The 21,323-nt window shown below is 40.7% G+C and overlaps 1 protein-coding gene across 1 annotated transcript in view; it reads left to right on the top strand.

The window, feature by feature from the left end:
- Positions 1-12,786, top strand: part of ENPP1 (ectonucleotide pyrophosphatase/phosphodiesterase 1) — a 66,919-nt gene extending 54,133 nt beyond the window's left edge. Inside the window, exons 23-25 of the mRNA XM_037147883.2 lie at positions 568-700; positions 2,166-2,328; positions 5,198-12,786. Of these exons, the coding sequence (XP_037003778.2) occupies positions 568-700; positions 2,166-2,328; positions 5,198-5,368 (467 nt within the window). The 3' untranslated portion in view covers positions 5,369-12,786. The remainder of the gene's footprint in view (positions 1-567; positions 701-2,165; positions 2,329-5,197) is intronic.
- Positions 12,787-21,323: the final 8,537 nt, after the last annotated feature.

The following is a 21,323-nucleotide window of genomic DNA, read 5'->3' as shown; positions in this document are numbered from 1 at the left end:
ACTCTCTCCTTAAATGTTTATCAACATTTTGGGTGAAAAAAGTATGTAATATTGTGTTTAAGTCACCAAGCTAACATAGTCTACTATCACTAACATTTAGTCTGTTCCTTGTTCAGCTCTTTGGAACAGATAAAGTTCCTGATAATGTTTTTAATCTTAAAATGAATAGATTGTTTATTATTATTAATTATTGCAGCATTTGGTTCTTACAAGAATAAATGTACTTTTTATACTTCAGTGACATAGGGAATTCTAAAATACAGGGCACGCAGGGAAATTTTTATTCTAATTTACATCTAGAATCCTTGTGACTATTTCAAAGGGAATATTCAGACATTAGCAATAAATGTGCATAACCTGCTTTGTTTCTGTTCAAGATTTTTAAAAAATTAACAATAATATGTGACCAAAGTTTATGGTGATGCACAGGTTCTGGGAATGGCAGTAATAGAGTTGAATTCAACATTTGCCAGATACTTACTTTTGAATCACATGGTGTTGGTTTGTTTCACATGACAGCGTGACTCCTTTTGTTTTGAAACTGCACCATCTTCCTTCTTGTTTCAGCGATATGGCGCTACGTCCATGCCACCCTGCTGCCAAGGTACGCCGAGGAAAGAAATGGCATCAACGTTGTCAGCGGTCCCGTGTTTGATTCGGACTACGATGGGCATTATGATGCCTTGGAGACTGTGAAGCAGTAAGAATGTACTTCATTTACTCTTAACAACAGCTCTCAAGTGGGATCACCTTTCAGATGAATCAGCAGAACCTTTTCTATCCGATACTTTTTAGATTTATGTATGTGACATTTCTGATTATCCTGGAAACCCCTTGAAATATGGGATTAATTTTAATGTTTTGCTCAGTGTGTGGTAAAATATTTTTAGATGAAAGAAGTAGTGTTCTTCCACCACTTAGCTCAGATGAGTAACTAGAGCTCAGATTAAATACTGAGCTGCTGAGTTATTGTTAAGAAGGTAACATCAGTGTTTAAAATCTCTATGAGTGACTAAGGTTCTATCTTAATTAACATACTACTAATTAGAAGATGAAGAACCACATGGTGTAGCTAGAAGCATCTTGAGTTGAGGAATCAACAGGGTTATAGAGCTTGTAAGCCTGGGGCGAATGTCCCAGCTTTTCCCCTACTCTGGCTGGAAGGTAACTGTCCAGTGACTGTCTTGAGAAAACCTGTTTTTATAAAGGCGAGGTGAGAACATTTTGGAAACAAGTTGATCTTTATTAAAGTGATACTTGGCAGATTTTGGAAGCAATTTTTCTAGTAAGGCTGTGAGAAAAAGGGACTGAAATCTCTGCTGAGATTTAAGCTTTTTCTGAGAACGCCTCTCACAGGCTGACTTAGGGATTACTGTTTACACGAATACATCTGTAATCACATTAGTTTATAAAATTAAAAATTCTTACTAATATCCCTTGAGGTATAAGGGTCCCCTGTAACTGCCTCATAAGCCATAGCAGTAAAATGGGCAAAGAAAACAACTTCGTAGCTTTCCCATTCACTGCTTCACCCCGTGCTCTCTGTTTTAATTATTATGGTTCTACATAAGATTGTATTTGAAAACAAGGATCCCACTACTTTACCTTTTGAAAGATGCTGGGAAATAAAAAACTAGCTTTGAGATGAAATAAATAGAATTAAAATGAGGCAAAGGTGTTACTGGGATATCTTTGAGAATACGCTTCAATTAAAAAGCATAAAGTTATTCGTATAGGAAAGAAAATCCAGTTAAAACAATTTCATAGCTAGCTGGCCTCTCTGAAGCAGCTGAAATAAAGAAATTCAAACCAGTTCTCTCTCCGTCCACTGTATGTCTATACTACATAGAATTTAAATGACTTATTAATAGGTATTCAAAAATAGTGTGTCTCAACTCCAGTGTGGTAAGGTAGAGTTTTAAAAATTCCAAGTTCCACAAATTTCTAATAAAAGTTATTTAGATTGAGTTTGTCTGTCTTTTAATTCTTCTTCTCTCAACCTGGCAGAATAAGTTGAGTTGTTATAATTGCTGAGTTTTTATAACACACTTAATTATTTGACTGAATGTTATTTTTAGATGTAATATTTGAAAAAATGTTTTACTGAAATATTCATGAAAAGGAAGACAGTTCTTTATTAAAGTGAATATTGTCATGTTTTACAGAAACAGCAGACTCATCCGTAGTCAAGAACTTCTGATCCCAACCCACTTCTTCATTGTGCTAACAAGTTGTAAAAATACAACCCAGACTCCAACACAGTGTGACAGTTTAGATGCCTTAGCCTTCCTTTTGCCTCACAGGACTGATTACAGTGAGAGTTGCGTGGTAAGTCGCTTGCTAATGTACCTCACACATTGAAAATGCAGGTGTATTTGTGTGTGTGTGTGTCTTCCATGTAACAGTGCCATGGGAGAAAACATAACTTGAGTGTACGCGTACGTATACTTTGAAATCACAGGATGGTTTTAAAATTCGATTCTCTGTGATGGCACATCTTCAGTGAGACCTCCCTTATTTATTAAAAACACGAAACATCAGGTCAAAACCTAAAACCTTAGTGACTTTGTATGGCTTAGCCACTAAATTCTAGGCTTATTTGAAGTATGAGCTTATTATTATTTCAAAAGTGGATTTATAATTCCCAGAGTGTCAGCACTCTTATAAATTAGTCTTAAAGTATGGTTAGACAACATTTCAAATTAATTTTTTATATATTATTTTATTATAAGAATTGTGTTTGTGCTTAATTATTTTTTAACTTTATTGTCATTTGAATGTTTGGTTTTATGTTATCTTATTTGCTCGGAATTTAAACAATCTAAGCTCTAGGCTTTGAGGGTCAAGACTGCATTAAAATTGTAGAAGTTTTTATGCTTTTCCTTATAATGAGTCAAAATGTTTTTTTCAGAGTACTTCCCAGAGATCCTGGTTGCTGTTTTCTTTTCTTTTTGTTCTTTTTCATACACTAAAGTTATACAGAGTTTGTCTTGACCTAAACTGGCAAATATATGTGGCTTTCCTACCAGTCTCAGTGTCTCAGGGGTCTAGTGGGAGACACCTGGAGTCCTGTGGGCGGAGGTTCAGAGACCCAGTCTGAGCTTGGTGGGAGGGAGTGCTGTGACCACGTGTTCATCTGTGCCTTCGCTTATTCTTCTGTGCCTCCTTTGATCCAGTGATTCCACCCTTTAATAAATGTTTGCTGCCAGATGCTCCATGTACTAAGGACATAGCAGTGAGGGAAACGGACAGTGGTGTTGGTGGCGGGCCCAGGCGTGGAGTGCAGTGATCCCTTTGTCATCCTTGATCTAGTTGTCTTTCTGTGTATTGGTCATTAAACATTAATGAGGTTGTATCTCCCTTTAATTGTTTCTCTGATAAGCTTCTAGAATTAGTTGGCCAGTCCTCAGAGAACCCATTTCTTATAAAGTTATTTTTCTTTTTTATTCAGAATTACGTGCAAAATAGCAGGATTTTAACTGTTTGGAGGCCTGTTGGGCCCGTAACTCTGCCAACTGGCTGACATTGTGGCTGCTGTCGACACACACCAGATATGTCCCCCTTCATGGCTCCCTCTTTCGTGAGAGACTAAGTTGTCATTAAAGGTGTCAGTTCTGTGCTCTGCAGCATATCACAGAAACAGTGACAGGAACAAATCAGAGGTGCCTCTTGTAGCAGGAAGTCCAGAGCAGACAGTCTGAGGACAGTGTACTGGGTCACAGCACCATTAGGGACCCAGAACTGTCCTGCCTTTCTGCACCATGGTTCCTAGCATGTGGCCCATGTGGGCTAAACATGGCTCGTCCTCATATTGTGTCAGAATTCTGAGCCCTATCCCCCAAAGGAAGTCAGCAACAGATTTATGCTTATGTCTCATTGACCAAGGTGGTGTCAAATGCCAAGAGTTAGGAGTTAAGTTCTCTTTCCATCTCTACCACTCCAAGAGCTATTGCATAGATATCTGAAATACAGACATTTTAATCAAATTTTATGATGACAGTGTACCTAGAGGACACCAAATATTGGACTCGAACCAGGGAGAGAATTATCTGAAGGTGTAACATTCATATTACTGATTCCTTCTGTATCATCTCTGAAGTAGTGAGTAAGGGTAAGCTGGATATTAGCCCAAATCCAGCTAATAATGGTCTGAGAGAACAGACGCCTTATGTGTAGTTTTATCTATTGCTGCAAATGTTGGGGCAGATGGCAGGTATCTGCTGGCCTTGAGAGCTGGAATCCAGACGGTTGCAGAGAAGCCTGCCGAGTGGGGCGGCAGTATTTAGAGAATGATGGGGGGCTAGTGGGAAAATTCAAATTAATGGCCTGCTTCTTTTTTATGTGAAAAGTCTGCATTTATCATTTTTGATAACAATGTCCCAAGGGTACGTGAATCTTTATTGAAGGATGTGTTTAAAGTACAATCATAGCCCACCAACCAGTGGATACTTTCTTCATCTGACCTTCCCCAGTAGCTATTTTCAGAAAAATTTACACTGAACTGTGGGCATGTGATTTTCATCCACCTCTGTCACCTGCTTCAGGTGCCATCTCTGCTTCCATGTGACAGAGCCCATGCCTTTAGTTCTTTACTGACCTTCTATTAGCTAAGACTTCACTACCTCACCAGAAGTCCAGTTGTGTTTTACCACTTTCCTCAACCCTTTTTTCACTGCAACTCTGTATTTAATGGATTCTGGGAAGTACTAGTGTTTGCATTCTGCATTTAAACACATCATTACATTGGATCCTCAGAACAGCCCTGTGTGGAGGGTACAGGAAGAGAATCAGGATTCAGAAGTTTACCTGGTAGGGTAATGGCAGAACCATGATGTAAATCCAGGTTTTGTTATGCTAACTACCATGTCCTTTCTACCATCTCATGTTGCTTCTGTTTTCCAACCTGGTTTAACCCCACCCCATTGTAGTTTCTTGTACCCATGCAATAAATGGGCATGTGATTTGGGTATACTTTTCTTTCCCCAAATTTGATGTCTCTGATTAAACAAATATGCATAGAATATATTACACAGGGAGTTAGTTAAGAGCAGGGATCATGCCTAATAAATCTTGAGGCATCTGCCATTTGGGAGCCAAAGGGTCAAAGTTGATTAAAATGGGGGACATGGGGAGCTTGTCAGAAAAGTGAACTATTTTTCAGTGACTTTTCTGCTTCATTTCCCACCCACCCTCACAGCACGAGCAGCAGGAGTCATTGTGGGTTGAGGAGCTGGTGAAATTACACACAGCTCGGATCACGGATGTGGAGCACATCACTGGACTCAGCTTCTATCAAGAAAGAAAAGAGCCAATTTCAGACATTTTAAAGTTGAAAACTCGTTTGCCAACATTTAACCAAGAAGACTGATTTTTTTTTTATTCTAAAAAACTCGCCATAAATCTTGTTGAAAGAACCCTGTATTTCACACAGTCCTCCTTCACATTCTCATATTGTTTGGAATTGCCAACCAGAGCTAGAACTGGGATATGACCATCTCAGAGAAGCGGCGGCCTCAGCTTGGCAGTTGGGAAGTGTTCCTCCCGAGTCTCGCACACGTTTGGACGTGTAAGAGTTGTTCACATTTGGGAATAAAGACAGACCGAGCCTAAAACTGCTCTTCTACTTCTCTTAAAGGCAGAAGTAGCCTGTGAACATTGTCTGGACTCCAGATATTTGAACCTTCTTACCATGAATAAACTTCTGAGGAACTGGCAGTGCCAGACTCATGAATAGAATTGGAATAGTCCAGGTTACATTGCTATCATCACAAGAATTTCAAGGCGATCCTTGATTCTTTTAAAAGCAATTTTGAAATTTCATTTATTGTAGTTTTAATTTTAAAAAAATTAATGTAAAATATTTCTCAAAAACCAAAATACATTATCTTGTGGGTTTTTAAAAAAAATTATGATTGGGTTTCTTCAGATTTAATGGCTTTAACAAGTTAAAATTTGAGGGCAGATCTGTGCATTGAATATATTGTTCTGTTATAAAATTTTACTCCACATTTGTACCGAAAAAGAAAAATATCCCTATTCTGTTCACTGATAATTAATGAGGGTTGAAAATAGCTCTAAAAGTGGTTCTTTTACATTGTTAAAAATGTCTTATTTTGATGACACTTCAGAGGACTTGTCAACACCTGCTAGTTGGAATTTTTCATGGGGATGGTAGGGATGTTTTCCTCTGAGCACAAAAATGAGCCCACCAGCAGCAGAGCTGTATCGTGCTGAGCCGTTCAATTTGAAGTTCCATAGATTTAAAGAGAACGTGTTGCCACCACCGTGTATCTACTTGGTGGTCATGATGAATGAACTTGATTTCTCCATGGCATAGACTCTATTCTTTAGTGACAACCTGTGACCCTTCAAAGGCTTCATTCACTTTTAGGCTACCTGGTTCTAATTTAGGTGTTCTATTAGTGCACCTAATAGATTAGTTCTATTAGTTCACTGAGATTTGTATTTGTCTTTCAGATGATACTTATTCTTCAAGAGTGTTGGGGCCACAGAGACCTTTAGATAATATAATTTGCATTTAACATTATTTAATAATTTAGAAAGTTTCATTGGTTCTTGTTTTAATACCACAGATCTCTAAAGCTCTATATGTTATTATTGCTTTAATGTTTACTTTTTCTCTGTTCAAACAATTTCTGTTGGGTAATTTCTGTTGTTCTGTCTTCAAGTTCACTGGTTCTTTTCTCTGTCTAGTCCATTACACTCTTAAGCTCATCCATTGTTTTTAATATTTCAGTTATGGTTTTATTATTTCTAAAATTTCCACTTGATTTTTATTTCCATCTTTTTCTTTGCTGAAAATGTTTATCTCTTTGCTGAGACTTCCTATTTTTTCATTTGGTTTAGGAATGTGTGCAAATGCTCACTGAAGCATTTTTATCATGGCTGCTATAAAATCCTTGTCAGATAATTCTGACATCTGTGTCATCTTTATGTTGGCATCTGTTGTCTTTTTTCATTCAAAAAGATTGTTCTGTTTTTCAGTGTGATGAGTGATCTTCAACTGAAACCTGGGTATTTTAGTATTATGTTATTATAACTATGGGTCTTATTCAACTCTTCCATTTTAGCTGAGTTTCTCTAATACCCTAGCAGGAGAATTGGGGGTCACTGCCTCATTATTGGTGGGTGTGTTTCCTACTCAGCCTCCAATGATGCTTGGGGTGAGAGGGGGCCCTCATTGCTATTGGAAGTGGTGGGAATTCAGCTCCCAACTTTGCCTCCATTGATGCCTCCCTGGCTGGGATGTGCAGGGCACCCTGCAGTGCCGCACATGGTCTCTGACACTGTGGACAGGGGAAGCTTTATTGTCAGCAGGTTGGAATGAAATGACCAGTTCTTACTCAGCCTTCTCTAACTCCGCCCTGGCGGGAGACTTTAGGAACCTGTTCACAGCCTGACAAGGGTGGAAGTCTAGGCTTCCCACGCTGTCTTTGCTGGAATGGGTGGGGTCATGGTCTGTTCTGTAGTGTTTGGCTGAAGTGGAGTAGTTACTGTTTTTTTTTCCTTGCTAGGCTGTTCTTCTGTTCCTTTGGCTAGAGAGAATGAGAGAGAGAGAGAATGAGAGAGAGAGAGAGAGAGAGAGAGCAGGCCTTTTTATAGGGCTTCTTTTTGTCTGTACTCAGCATTTCCAGTTTGCTGACTTTGTCACTTCCAAGTCCGGGATATATGATCTAACAAGAAAACTCGGAAACTCACCACAGTATTTTTTTTACTTGGGCCCCAAGTACTCTAGCCTGTCTGTCTTTCCTCCACTTTCACAATTTTCCCGTTTGTTTTCTATAACCAATCTTTTTAGCTGTACTTGAAGAAAGATATCTATTTCTTCATAGGAGTGTCTCACTGATTTTTATTCTTCCAAACACATGCAGGGGAATTGGGGGACACACACGACTGCCTCTACATGAAGCTTCTTGGAAGATCTCAATTACATGGATAGATGCCTCTCACCTTTGCTGGACACCAGGAATACAAAGCAAAACAAGTTAGCATTCTTACAGTCTTGGAGAGAGAAAAGAGGCAGCAGAAGGGTAAATGATCCCTAAAAGGTGATAAATGTATGATGCAGCCATGGGTGAGAGCCAGGGAGCCCAAAGGAGGCACTGGGCGCTGCTTGGCAGTCTTGGCTGTGGCTTCCTGGAGGTGGAGACATGGGGGCAGGGACTTGGAGGATGGGCTGAAGCTCTCCATGTGAATGGGTGAGGAAAGAGCATTGCAGCCTCCCTCGGATGGACGTATTTTTGACATTTTGCCATTTACTGCTACTTCTGATATTTTCTACAATTACCACTATGACCAGTTTATAATATACAACTATTTCATTTTTCTTGCTTTGTTACAATAATCCCCCATTCTTAAAGGAAATGTCAGACTATAAATTCTGTGCTGACTCTAAAGGAAACGACGCCCCTGTTTCTACTCAGCCTTTTTTTCCAGTTGTTCTTACACAGTATTTGTTTTTCTTTTCCTGTCTTGAAAGAGATCCCTTCTTTCACTATTTCATCAGTTTAAAGTGTGTGAGCAGTCACCACTTCCTCAGAGTGGATGATGAGTTCCATATCCATATGTGGAAACTCCTTCTCATACCTTCTAAAATAAAAGCTATTCTTTGCTTCTCAAATGCTGAGCAAAACCTTTATTTAGCCCTAGTTTTACTGCCACGCCTCTGGTCAGTATTTCTTAAATGACATAGTAGTCAGTGTACACATGGCCGGCAAATACCCAGGTGGAACTTAAAAATACTTTCAAATATCAGAGAGAAGAGGGCAGACCTTTGGGGGAAGAGAGAAAACGTGCAGGTTCCAGGGGGTAAGTAGACACACGGGGGACTGTTAGGCCAGTTGGCCTCGTCCCGTTTAAGCAGCTGAGACAGCTGAGCCACCTCTTCCTGCAGGAGAGGCTGTGACCCCTTGACATTTTTCTGTCCTTAGCTGCGATAAGTGTCCTGCCCTGCTCTGTGAGTACAGGCTTATCTATAACAGCAAATGGCATGTGAACTTTGAGACCAAATATGAAGGTTACACTTCCTGCTGAAGCCTATCGCTGGACTTTGGGGTATGGGTGCTTTCATGAGCATTAAGTAAAATTTTAGCATGGCTACAGTCCAAGGGTATTCTCCCTGGATTTTGGCCTGAGTATTGTAAGGTAGAAAAAAATCTATAGAATATAAGAGCCTCTAAGAGCCTCTAAGCTAAGAGAAAGCAGATGCACCAATATGAGTTGTGCATACAGAAGCTTGGCTGCTTTCCCTGTGTGTGCGTGTGTGTGTGTGTGTGTGTGTGTGTGTGTGTGAAAGGGGGAGGGCAGAGGAGGTGGTCATGGTTCTCCAGGGACTGATCCTGAGTGAGACTGTTGTGGACAATAAACTGCAGCTATATTGTTTGAAGGAGAAAAAAGAGCCCAAGTTCATTACAGGTTCACAGAGTAAACATCCACTTCTGATCTGTGACCTATATTCTTGTTGGATAATTTAATTACATTGAATCATACTTCCAGGTAAAAACAAGCAACAGACATATATAAATAGCCTTCCAGTATTTAGAATGGTCTGAAACCAGAGGAAAAGTCTCCAACATGTACCTTCCATAGATTTTTTTTCCAACATGAAATTTTTGCATCTATTCTCTCTATTGTACGTAAATAGCAATTAAAGAAAAGATAATGTTTACTAGAAATTATATCCACCCCAGAAACCATAGATGCATAGAGTGTGTTTTAGCCTACTAGAAATAAAAGAATTGCTGGAACAGGTTGTATATCTATGGGATGCTAAAAGGGAGAGACAACATTTTTTTAAAAGCCCCTTTCATCCCACCAGAGGCTGTTGATTTATATTTAACTCCATACTAGCCCATTGGGGATGAAAACGTGTATGTTTAAATTCAGTGACTGAAAGCAACATCACAGGATGATCTGAACATAAATTTGCAACTGGAAAGGTCCTGGTGGGCAGTCACATTCTGGGCCTATAATTTGTTTAGTAAATGTTTTTTAAGCCAGCCCTGTCCATTGTCCTTGTGCAAAGGGTTTACTCCTTTTAAATGCTGGAAATCCTCCTTCCCAGACCCCTTGAAGGTGTAACCACCCTCACTAGGAGCACCTAACCTTGTTTACTTCTTTAGTGAAAGAATTTAGACCAGCCTGTCCATTGTCCTAATGCACCTAAATTAACATGTCTCTGAAATACCAGAAGTAATAGCCCTCAAAGGGAGTATTAACCTCCAAGAGAACACATATCTTAAGTATCCTGTAATCCGATCCCCACATTGCTCCCTCCCACCTTCATGTAGTCCGCTCCCTCCTTAATTTTAAATGCATAGAAGAAGCTGCAAACCTGCTGTTCTCCAGAGCATTTGACATCTTGCTCCCCAGCTTATGGCATCGGTTTGGCTCAAACAAATTCATAAAATTCTCTCCAGGGTTGGACATTTCTTATGCCAACAGTGCCCAGACACCTGATGCAAGATCCAAGTAGAGCACTTGCTAATGGCTGTCTGACACTGTAAAAGGAAAGAGTAATTTCAGGATGTTGGGTTATTGGTTCCACGTGGGACTTCCATGGACCTGGCAAGATTGTATCCTAAAGAGAACACATTACCACAAACCTCACAAGGAAATTGAGAAATTCCAAGAAGCTGCACTACCTTAAACATTCACCAGCCTGTGTTCTGTTAAACTTGCTGGATTGTATCCTTTAAAACTTTATTTCCCCAAACTGTAACTGATGTCAAGACAGCTGTTTGACAAGGATTACAATTCAATATTGTGGGATTTTCCCCCTAGTGGTTGTAACTCTCATTTGGCGTTTAGCATATTTCTTAAACCAATACATTCCTTTTCACGTATCTGTTGCCTTTGTCTCCTAAATTACCTGCCATTAATAACAGAAACACAGTGTCAGGTACATAGTACTTGCTCAGTTCAAAAAACAAAGTTCAGATGAATAAAAATCAATGAGACGGAAAACATTCATTGAAAATAACTAAGTGATCGCAGGTCACAGACACCAACTAAAGCAATCACATAGAAATGAATTGTTTCTCACATTCTTAGTTTTTAAGTGCAAGGTAGTATTTTTCAATGGGATATTTTTTTTAAATGGAGTTCACTTAGATATTTTCCTAGTGCCCAGGCAGAATTTTAAAAAACAGTAAACAGAGATCAAGTAATGCCGATCAAGGGCCGTTCACAGTTGTTACATTGACTGCATCCTGTGGAAAGTATGATGCCTAATGAACGGCGCAGGAAAATGAACTGAGCTATTAAGAGCGTGAGCATCTCAGATGAAACCTCCCTGCAAAGCACATAGTGTTTCTCCGGCAACAAGCCGCTGCCGCCGCTGTAAACACCCCCTGGCAGCGCGGGAGGCGCGCGAGAGCATCTATCTCAGGTCTCACCTTCAGCAACCCCAGGTTCCACCTTCAGCAGTGAGGAAAAGCAATCAGCCTGGAAGGGAAATAAGCAGGGGGTATAACAACCACACTGGAGCACCCAAAACAAACAGATTTCAGGCAACTTGGCTTCACCAAAGAGGAGAAAAATTTCTCCCATCCCCTTTCTTGTCTTCGAAATTCAAGGCAATGGAGTCTAGCATTGGTGGAGTGTGAACAAAGAAGTGTTCGAGGTGAGGGAAATCATTCTATCCACTAGGTGTCTGATAAATAAACTCAAATTTTCATGTACATAATGAGTCAGTAAATATTGTGGTATCAAAGATCTCTGAAACTAAACCAAATGTGATGATAATTACGATAATAGCTAATCTTCACTAGCACTTTATTTTGTCCCAGACATAATGTTAAATGATTTGTACACAGTACATATTTTCTCAACCATTCTGTAATGTGAACATACTAATCTGTAACCCTGATTAATGGGTTATCCCTTATAGGGATTGGAACCCAGGGCTTGGCAAAGCTGGAAACAGTATATCATGTTACCTCCTTAAAAAGCACACTAAAAATGTTTAAGTTCATCTAGTTGTACTCCATCAGTAGTTGAATTCTAAACCAGCACTTGACATAAATGTATTAATAGTGTATTAAAAGCATGAAATATCATTAATAAAAAAGAGCATAAAACATGCCCTGGCCGGTGAAGCTCAGTTTATTGGAGCATCATTATCCATAAACAAAAAAGTCTGGGTTTCAATTCCGGGTCAGGGCACATGTCAGGGTTGTGTGTTCAGACCCCAGCAGGGACAGCTTAGAGGAAGCAACTGATGGATGTTTCTCACATCGATGTTTTTCTCTGTCTCTGTCTCTTTTTCTTTCTCCCCTTGTCTTTCTCTTTGGAATCGATGAATATCTCCTCGAATGAGGATTAAAAAAAAAATAAAAAGAGTACAAAACACAAAACTGAAAAATGTTAACTCAGTTGAAAAGGGGACAAAAGTTTGGATTAAGACATTCATAGGAAAGAAATGCAAAGAGCAAACAAGTATATAAAAATGTTTTAGCTCATTAACTAAATTGCAGGCACGCTGATGACATTTTGCTCCTCACTGTATGGGAAACAGTTAAAAGAGGCAGATCCCAGATCTCCAGCGTCACGAAGTTGATAGGCGGTCGTGCCTGGGGGCTGGGGGCACAAGGTGCCACGAAGTATCGAAGCCAATTTGATAATCGCGTTCTGTAGGTCTCAGTGTTCATATACCATGACTCACATTTCAGTTCCTCAAATTTATTGTGAAGAAGCCATTTTACAAAGTGGGAAGGTACACAGTGATGCTCGATCTACGTGGTTGATGCTTATTGGAGAAACGAGCGATAGCATATGCATGTAATAGAATACTCCCTTAAAATGTGCTGTTTCACTAAATTTACCGGAGTGGGAAACTTCACAATATAGAAGTTGAAAATGATGGTTTCTAAAATAGCTCACGATCATTTGGTGAAAATACAAATCAAATTCCTTTTTCCTCCTCTTTCCCCTCCTTTTCTTCTGTACTTCTCTGTTCTCCACACTTTTCTTTCCAGCAGTTCATTCACTAAACTATTAACACTGATTTTACCTGTGTGGTGGGATTTGGGGTGATCCTCACTTTCATGTTTCTCTATAATGGATTAATTTTATAATCTGGGGAAAATGAATTCAGAAAATTCCTGTAGGTAATTTAAAAAAAGCCATGAAGTATCAGTTTGGGCACTGATGACCACATATACCAATATCTATGTATGTGACAATCAGTGTCCAAACAGCAGAAAGGAGTGAATAAGAGCTCTTCCCTCAATCGCATTGCTGTTCACTACAGCGATGTTAACACAATTCTAAAAGGTCTGTGCTGAATTGCATTCTGCCCTACTGCACACAACGTTTGTCTTGTGTCATCTTCCTTTCCACTTTTGAGTGTTTCTGTGTTTGCACCTGCCCACCTTCCTTCCTTCCGGTCCTTCACAGAGTGAGCGTGTTTCCCCCCAGACCTGACTGCTTCCTCCAGGGCTTTGTTTCCTTAATTATTAACCCTTCCCCCCTCACACCCACATCAGTGATTCCTACCTCTGTCCTTGTCCTTCCACTTTCCTACAGCCCTCACCCAGTGGCTTCTGTCCCCGGGATCTCTCGCAGTCAGTCTCCTTTCACCGGGGGGGACGGGACAGATCAGGGGCTGGTTTTCATTTTCTGACTTTATTTCCTCATCAACCTGCCCCCCTTTCTGGAACTCCAGTAAGATGGCTTCTGACCACCTTCCGAAACCTCCTTACCTTCCATGAACTCTCTTTTAAAGACTGATAATGTTTCCCTAATCTACAGATTAGGATGTTATTTTATTTTGAAATTAAAAAAATATATTGTAAAGTAAAAGGAGGAAAATAACAACCATCCCAGGCACCCTCTTACTGTTAACACCCCATTTACTATGTTACCTCCTTAATTATGTCATTCATCACTTTCTTTTACACTTTCCATCACTGTCATTATCTCAAGCATCCCTATATGCCTGATTCCACTGTTCAGCAAGGTTTTCTTTCTTTGTTATTTGTAATTTATTCTTTTATTTATTGTCTTTGGGCCTGCTATCCTGTGAGGGGGCTCCACCCACAGGCCCCCCCCCCCCACTGCCATGGATGAGAATAAGTCCACCAAGACATGACCTGCTTGGAGAGGAAAGGCAGCCAATCTCTCAAAGGATAAGGGCCAAGTGCCTTTTGCTCAATGGGTTTTTATTGGGTTCATTGTGCACAGGAATACAGGTAAAGCTCATCAATCATGTCAGGCAGTAAGGATCAAACAATAGATAAGATACAAAGCTGAGGGCCTATCTGAGTCAGGCTTTGTTAGCTAAAGGGCTACAAAACTTTGGGAAACAAACTGGTTTCCTACTTGGACCCTTATCAGTTAATTGAGAGCAGGCTTTACAGAATTTTTTGTATTCTTTCTTAGGCTTGATTGCCCCCAGGAACCTGCCCTTTTCAGCACAGGACAGCACCACCCTCTGTCATTGTTTCAGGCTTAAGTGAGGCAGGGTAAGTAAGGCAGCCAAGAGATTAGGACACTTCTCTAAGACAGAATGAGGACTCAGGCTATGTCAAAGCCGGGGGCAAGGGTCCATCACTCCCTTTTGCTGTAGCCCCCCAAGTCCTTCCCTGGGGGCTCCCTGTTATCATGCCTGTTTTAGGTCATCCCCCCCTTGGGGAATCTTACCCATCATTGGCTAACCTATCAAGCATTGGGGGCCTGTTATGCATGAAGTGAAAGGAGCAGAAGCGGCAAAGGGACATAAGTTTTGTCTCTTAGTGGCTTATGGTCCGAAGGTCGCTCACTCAGCCTTAGCCATGGGGGGAGGGGAGGTGTTACAGCTTCCGAAATGAGGCAGGGCGGTTCACAACACTACCCCCCTTTTAAAGCTCATTTTACATCTTATCATCTCTTTGTTGTGGTTTTTTTTCACTTATTGGATTCACCTTCTCAGTTTTCTGTTCTGTAACGGGAAGCTTTTCTTTGGTATTTCTTCCCATTCTTTGACTTATGATTCCTTTTAGGCGGAAGAGACCAACCCGTCCCTCCTCTCTTCTTCCCTCCCTCCCTTGCTTCTCCTTCATCCTGCAGAATAATTGCTGAGTTTAAGGACATTTTAAACACTCTTACTCATGATTAGCATTCAATTTGACTCTAAGGTGGAGTGGATGGCCATCTGCCAATGTTGCCTGAGAGTCATTTGTTTTTCCCCTTTAAACTGCAGTGTCAGAGGGGAATATTTTGTGTTCTATCCACTCTTTTGAAACCCAAGGGTAGATAGGGAGGGGAGAAAAGATGGACCGAGTTTGAGTTAGAACTTCTGTGCTATTTGGGCTCCTTCCCTCTTCAGAGATTATGGCTCATAAAAAGTTCACTTCATCTGAAGTGTAAACAATTCCTGTGTCCGATACTCCTGGCCTTTGGCTCAGCTCCTCAGTGTAGTGCATAACCCAGGAGATCACACATCCCTGTCAACCCTACTTTCTCTTTCCCTTTTTCACGGTCCCCCATCAGAGTAGTTCCCATTACATCTCCCCTTTCAATACTGTCGTAGAATGTTTGCTCTTTCCATCCTGCAGGCCCCTGTGCAGTGTGACTTCGCTGCTCCATGACTCTAATGTGGGTTCTCCTTGTGACTTGCTTTGACCAAATAGAATATGGCAAAACTGACTTTTCCATTGATGAGGTCACCTCACAGCCTATGCTTTCAGCTCTGTAAATGCTCCTGCCAGCATATAAGGAAGCCCAGGCTACACTACTGAATGAGGGGAGACTATGGAGGAGTGAGGCTCAACTCAGAGCCTGTACCAAGGCCCCATGAGAAGGGGTAAGGCCCGCCAGTCCTAATGGGGCTGATGACTGCAGCTGATGAATGGTCCCAGGTGACACCATCAGAAGAACCACCCAGCTGAGCACAGCCACAGAATCATGAGAAATATTGACCATTCTTTGAAGCTATTATGTCTTAGAGTATTTTTATTACACAAAAACATAAAATTGGTACCTGAAAGAAGTGGTACTATAAGAACAACTTTAAACGTGTGGCATTAGCTTTGGGATCAGACAGTGGGCAGAGACTGGATAGTGGTGAAGAGACTATTGGAGGCAGAAGAAAGCACTTCTTGTTATTACGTGTTCTGTACAGTAACGATTTTTCAAAATCTACTTTCAGTTGTTTGCAAAGCTTTCTGATGGTGAAGAGGCTGAGTTTAAAATTAAGACATGAGTCATTTGTGAGTGCATACCGATTTCATATTTAAAAGGGCATGTGTTGCATACCTGTATTCACTACAGCCTTATTCACAAGAACCAAAAGGGGAAAGCAACTCAAATGTCCACTGATGGATGTGTGGGTAAACAAAATGTGGCCTATACATGCAATAAAATATTATTCAGCCTTAAAAAGTAAGCAAAATCTGCCACCTACTATAGTATGGATGAGTCTTGAGGACACCATGCTAAGTGAAATAAGTCAGACACAAAAGGACAACACTGTCTGATTCCACTAACATGAGGTATCTCTAAGGTGTCAAACGAATAGAAACAGAAAGTAGGATGCTGGTAACCAGGGACTGGAGGAGTGCAATGGGGGTGGGGGGCTGTTGTTTAATGGGTATGGAGTTCGTGTTTTTTAAGATGGAAAAGTTCTGAGATCTATTGAGTAACAATGTGAATATACTCACCATTACTAATCTCCACACTTGAAAATGGCTAAGATGGTAAATTTCATTATGTGGTGTGTGTATGTGTGTGTGTGTGTGTGTGTGTGTGTGTGCGCGCGCGTTTATTTTACCACAATTTGAAGCATAATTGAGGAAGGATGAGGACGTGTTGACTCGGTAGGTGGGAAGTCCTGATTGTAGGTGGGGAAGTTGCAAGTTTATAACTATGCTTCACAGCAACAATTAATATAACAGCAGTAAAAATGACAAAAAACAATTGTCACTCTGGAGACATTGTTAGTTCTATAAATGTAAGCGTTGGATAAAATTAAACACAGGAAACTCCTGTAGTCACAGATAGCGCGTTACATTCCAACTATAAACTAAGGAGTAGTTCTCCCCCTGCTGGTCATCATGGAATTGTTCGGCTTTAGGAAATGAGGGCCACATGTCCCTGTAAGATTAGATGCTTTCATTCTCTAAACTGTTTCCTGTAGAGACACTAAACTCCTATAGCCATTTCTTCAAATGAACATACAGGCAATTTGTTTATAGCTCACCCATTCACTAGCCTTTATTTAATCCCTACAGGGGTGTCAAACTCATCTTCATGGGGGGCCACATCAGCCTCCAGGTTGCCTTCAGAGGGCTGAATGTAACTTTAGGACTGTATAAATGTAACTACTCCTTCAGTAGGGTCAAGGAGCTCGGCGCTGCTGCGGGGTAGAAACAAGGTGCCGGCCGGATAAAACAAAGTGGAAGTCTGGATTTGGCCTGCGGGTCTTGTGTTTGCCACCTGTTCCCTAATAAGTGCCAGGTGCTGAGCTAACATACAGGTTTCAAAAATGACATTGGTGTGGACCTGTGTTTGACATCTCGTAGAATGACTTAGACATGTGAACCATTAAGCCGAATGCAGTAAAAAGTTACCAGTGTGAGAGAACTCACCCAGGTAGAGCATATCAGCACTGAGGCATCCAGGGGGCAGCAAAGAGGTTCTGCTGCCGCTAACCAGCAAACTGGGTTCCTGCCCTTAGAGTTCACTAAGCAGAGCTGAGTTGATCACACATGGGCACACACATGTATTGTCAAAGAGCTTTCTTTTTTTCTAGTGGGATTTTTAAAAACAGCTCTTTATTTTGAAATAATTACAGATTCACAGGAAGGTGCAGAGATGGGACACATGGTCCTAGATAGTCTTCACCCCATTTTCCTAGGGATTGCATCTTCAGGTCGGGAAATTGACAATGGTGTTAAAAAAAGTTTATCATCACCACAGAGACCTCCCAGTCTACCGCTGGGTAGTCAGATCCACCTCCTCTCTGCACCATCCCCAACCCCTGACAGCTGTTCATTTGTTGAAAGAGGACATTGGCCTCTGGAGATGACAGATAATAGAGACACATAGATGTGAAAACCTTGTAAGTCAACTGCAGGAATTACACTTAGGTAGACTATCATTTCAAGGATGTTATATAGATGGAATCACACAGTATGTGCGTTGTTGATCATTGGCTTTTTTTTTCATAGTACAGTACCCTTGAGATCCTTCCCAACTGTTGCATATATCACTCATCCTTTTTTTAAAAATTGCTGAGGAGTATTCTTGTTATAGATGTGCATGGTTTTTGTTTAAACATTCACCTATTATTGGAAATTTTTGTTAATTTCCAGTTTTTACCTCTTACATATAAAACTGCTATTAACAAGCATGTGCAGGTTCGGTGCGGACAGAAGCTTACATTTCTCTGGGACAAATGCCCGGGAGTGTGATTGCTGGATTGTATAGTATGTGTATGTTTAGTTTGCTTGTTTTTTGAGAGACTGCCACACTACTTTCCAGAGTGGCTGTGTCATTTTACATCATTATCCATAATGTAGAAAAGATACAGTTATTCTTCATTTTTGCCAGCCTTCCGGTTGTCAGGGCACACCGCTTCTGTTGTTTTACAGGTGTGTGATGCCTCAGAAGATCCCAGTGCATTTCCCTGTATCACAGTGATGTCCAGTGTGTTCGCAGGGACTTATGTACCATCTACATCCTCTTTGGTGAAACGTCTTTTTGTGTCTTTTGCCTATTTTCTAATTAAACAGTGTTTTTAAACTATTACATTTTGAGAATTCTTTATACATTGTAGGTATGAGTTCTTTATCAGATACATCATTTTCAAATATTTTCTCGTAGTCTGTAGCTTGTGGTTATATTCTCAGCGGGGTCTCATTATAGAACAAATGTTTTAATTTGATGAAGTCTAATTTATTCATTTCTTTCTTTTACAATTTATACTTTTGGTGTCAAGTTTAAGAACTGCTCACCAAGCCTTAGGTCCTGAATATTTTCTTTCATACTTTCTTCTAAAAGTTTAATAGTTAAAATTTCATTTAAATTTACTTATTTTTATTTTTTTAATTTTTATTTTATCAATTATGCCATTACAGTTGTTCTATTCCCCCCTTCATTCCCCTCCACCTGCACCCCCCACCCCACCTTCCCCCCTTTAGTTTATGACCACGTGTCTCAAGTTCTTTAGATTCTATATTTCCCATACTATTCTTGCCCTCCCCCTATCTATTATCTACCTACTGTCTATGCTAACCCTCCTTGAGATCTTCATTTCTATGTTTCCACTCCTGATCTAGCTGTCCTTTAGTTTGCTTTTGTTTTAGGTGTGGTTGTTAATAACTGTGAGTTTGCTGTCCTTTCACTGTTCATATTTTTTATCTTCTTTTTATTAGATAAGTCCCTTTAACATTTCATATAATAAGGGCTTGGCGATGATGAACTCCTTGAATTTGATCTTATCTGAGAAGCACTTTATCTGTCCTTCCATTCTAAATGAAAGTTTTGCTGGATAGAGTGATCTTGGATGTAGGTCTTTGGATTTCATGACTTGGAATACCTCTTTCCAGTCCCTTCTTGCCTGTAAGGTCTCTTTGGAGAAATCCACTGACAGTCTGATGGGAACTCCTTTGTAGGTGACTGTCCCCTTATCTCTTGCTGCTTCTAGGATTCTCTCCTTCATTTTAATCTTGGCTAATGTAATGATGATGTGCTTTGGTGTGTTCCTTCTTGGGTCCAACTTCTTTGGGACTCTCTGAGCTTCCTGAATTTCCTGGAAGTCTATTTCCTTTGCCAGATTGGGGAAATTCTCCTTTATTATTTGTTCAAATAAGTGTTCCACTTGTTGCTGTTCCTCTTCCCCTTCTGGTACCCCTATAATTCAGATGTTGGAGCATTTAAAGATGTCCTGGAGGATCCTAAGTCTCTCCCCATTTTTTTTGAATTCTTGTTTCTTCATATTTTCCTGTTTGGTCATTTTTTTCTTCCTTCTGGTTCACTCCCTTGATTTGAGTCCCAGTTCCCTTTCCATCACTATTGGTTTCCTGTGCAATTCCCTTCATTTCAATTAGTTTAGCCTTCATATGTTCCTCTAATTTGTGACTAAAATCAACCAGTTCTGTGAGCATCCTGATGACCAGTGTTTTGAACTGTGCATCTGAAAGTTTTGCTATTTCTTTGTCTCTTAGAGTTATGGGCTCTGGGGCTTTGAGATCTTCTTGAGCCATTTTTGGTCTGTTCATGCCCGTTAAGTATGAGGAGCGGAGCCTTAGGCGTTCACCAGGGCGGGGCTGTTCAGGTCGCTGGGTTGTGACGCTGTATGTGGGGGCAGGGTCAGAGCAGGGAAATGGTGGCTCCCTCTGCTGCCTCCTGCCACTGGGGCCTGCTCGGTCCCGTCTCACTGCCCACTCCCTCACTGGTCTATCTGCACACGAATGTGGGACCACAGTCAACCTGCTGTCCTGCGCTTTCACTGGGTCGCTCACTGGGTCACTCACTGGGTCCGCTCGTTGCAACCCCACGCCTGGGATCCACGCCCTGAGTCCGTCTGACCGAGTTTTCCTGTGCAACCCCGCTCCACCAGCTGCTGGCTTCACCCCTCTTACCAGTCAGGCTGAAGAATTTGTTGTTATCAGACTTCCAAAAATTTCAATTTTCTGTGTTCTGACTATGTTTTCTGTTGCTAATATTTTGTTGTCTCTAAACTTGGTTGTGTGAGAAAGCACGGTATCTCCACCTATGCCTCCATCTTGGCGGAAGTCCCCTCATTTAAATTTATGATCCACAAATTTGAATTAGTTTTTGCATAAAATGTGAGGTTTAGGGCAGGGTTCATATCTCTGTCTATGAATATCCAGTTGCTACAACACCACATGTTGAAAAGGCTATCCTTCCCTAGCCTTCCTCTATCGCATCACTATTAGACCTGTGACAAAAATTAGTTGGGTATATTTTCATGGCTTTGCGTTAATAACTGCAGTGACAGCAGAAAACAAAGAGCACAGCTACTTAGAGTTGGATTGGAAATCCAATCCAACAAACTCTCTCTAGTTTGTCCTCAAATGCTGCATCTCTTCACCAGCAGATGGCAGTAAAAGATTGTGGGAAATACTCAGTGTCAAAGGCCTTGGAGTTTACTTAAAGCCGTTTGGAAAAGGTAGTTCCAAGAGCATATTGCTCATCATGCTAATCTGAAGTTAGCTTTTAATTTGAATATCACCCAAAATACTCTTCTTTTATTTGACCACTTTAAGCTGGTAAAGTGGTACATACTGTTTAAGCCTCAAAGAGATTTATAGCAGAAATGCTTAGTTGTGTAGGGGCTTGGAGTTTAACCTTGCAGT

This window comes from Artibeus jamaicensis, unplaced genomic scaffold (genome assembly GCF_021234435.1).
Source record: "Artibeus jamaicensis isolate MK-2021 breed Jamaican fruit bat unplaced genomic scaffold, CSHL_Jam_final contig_387, whole genome shotgun sequence".
Lineage (NCBI taxonomy): Eukaryota > Metazoa > Chordata > Mammalia > Chiroptera > Phyllostomidae > Artibeus > Artibeus jamaicensis.
Note: the sequence above shows the minus strand (reverse complement) of the source record. Positions and strands in the feature narration are given on the sequence as shown.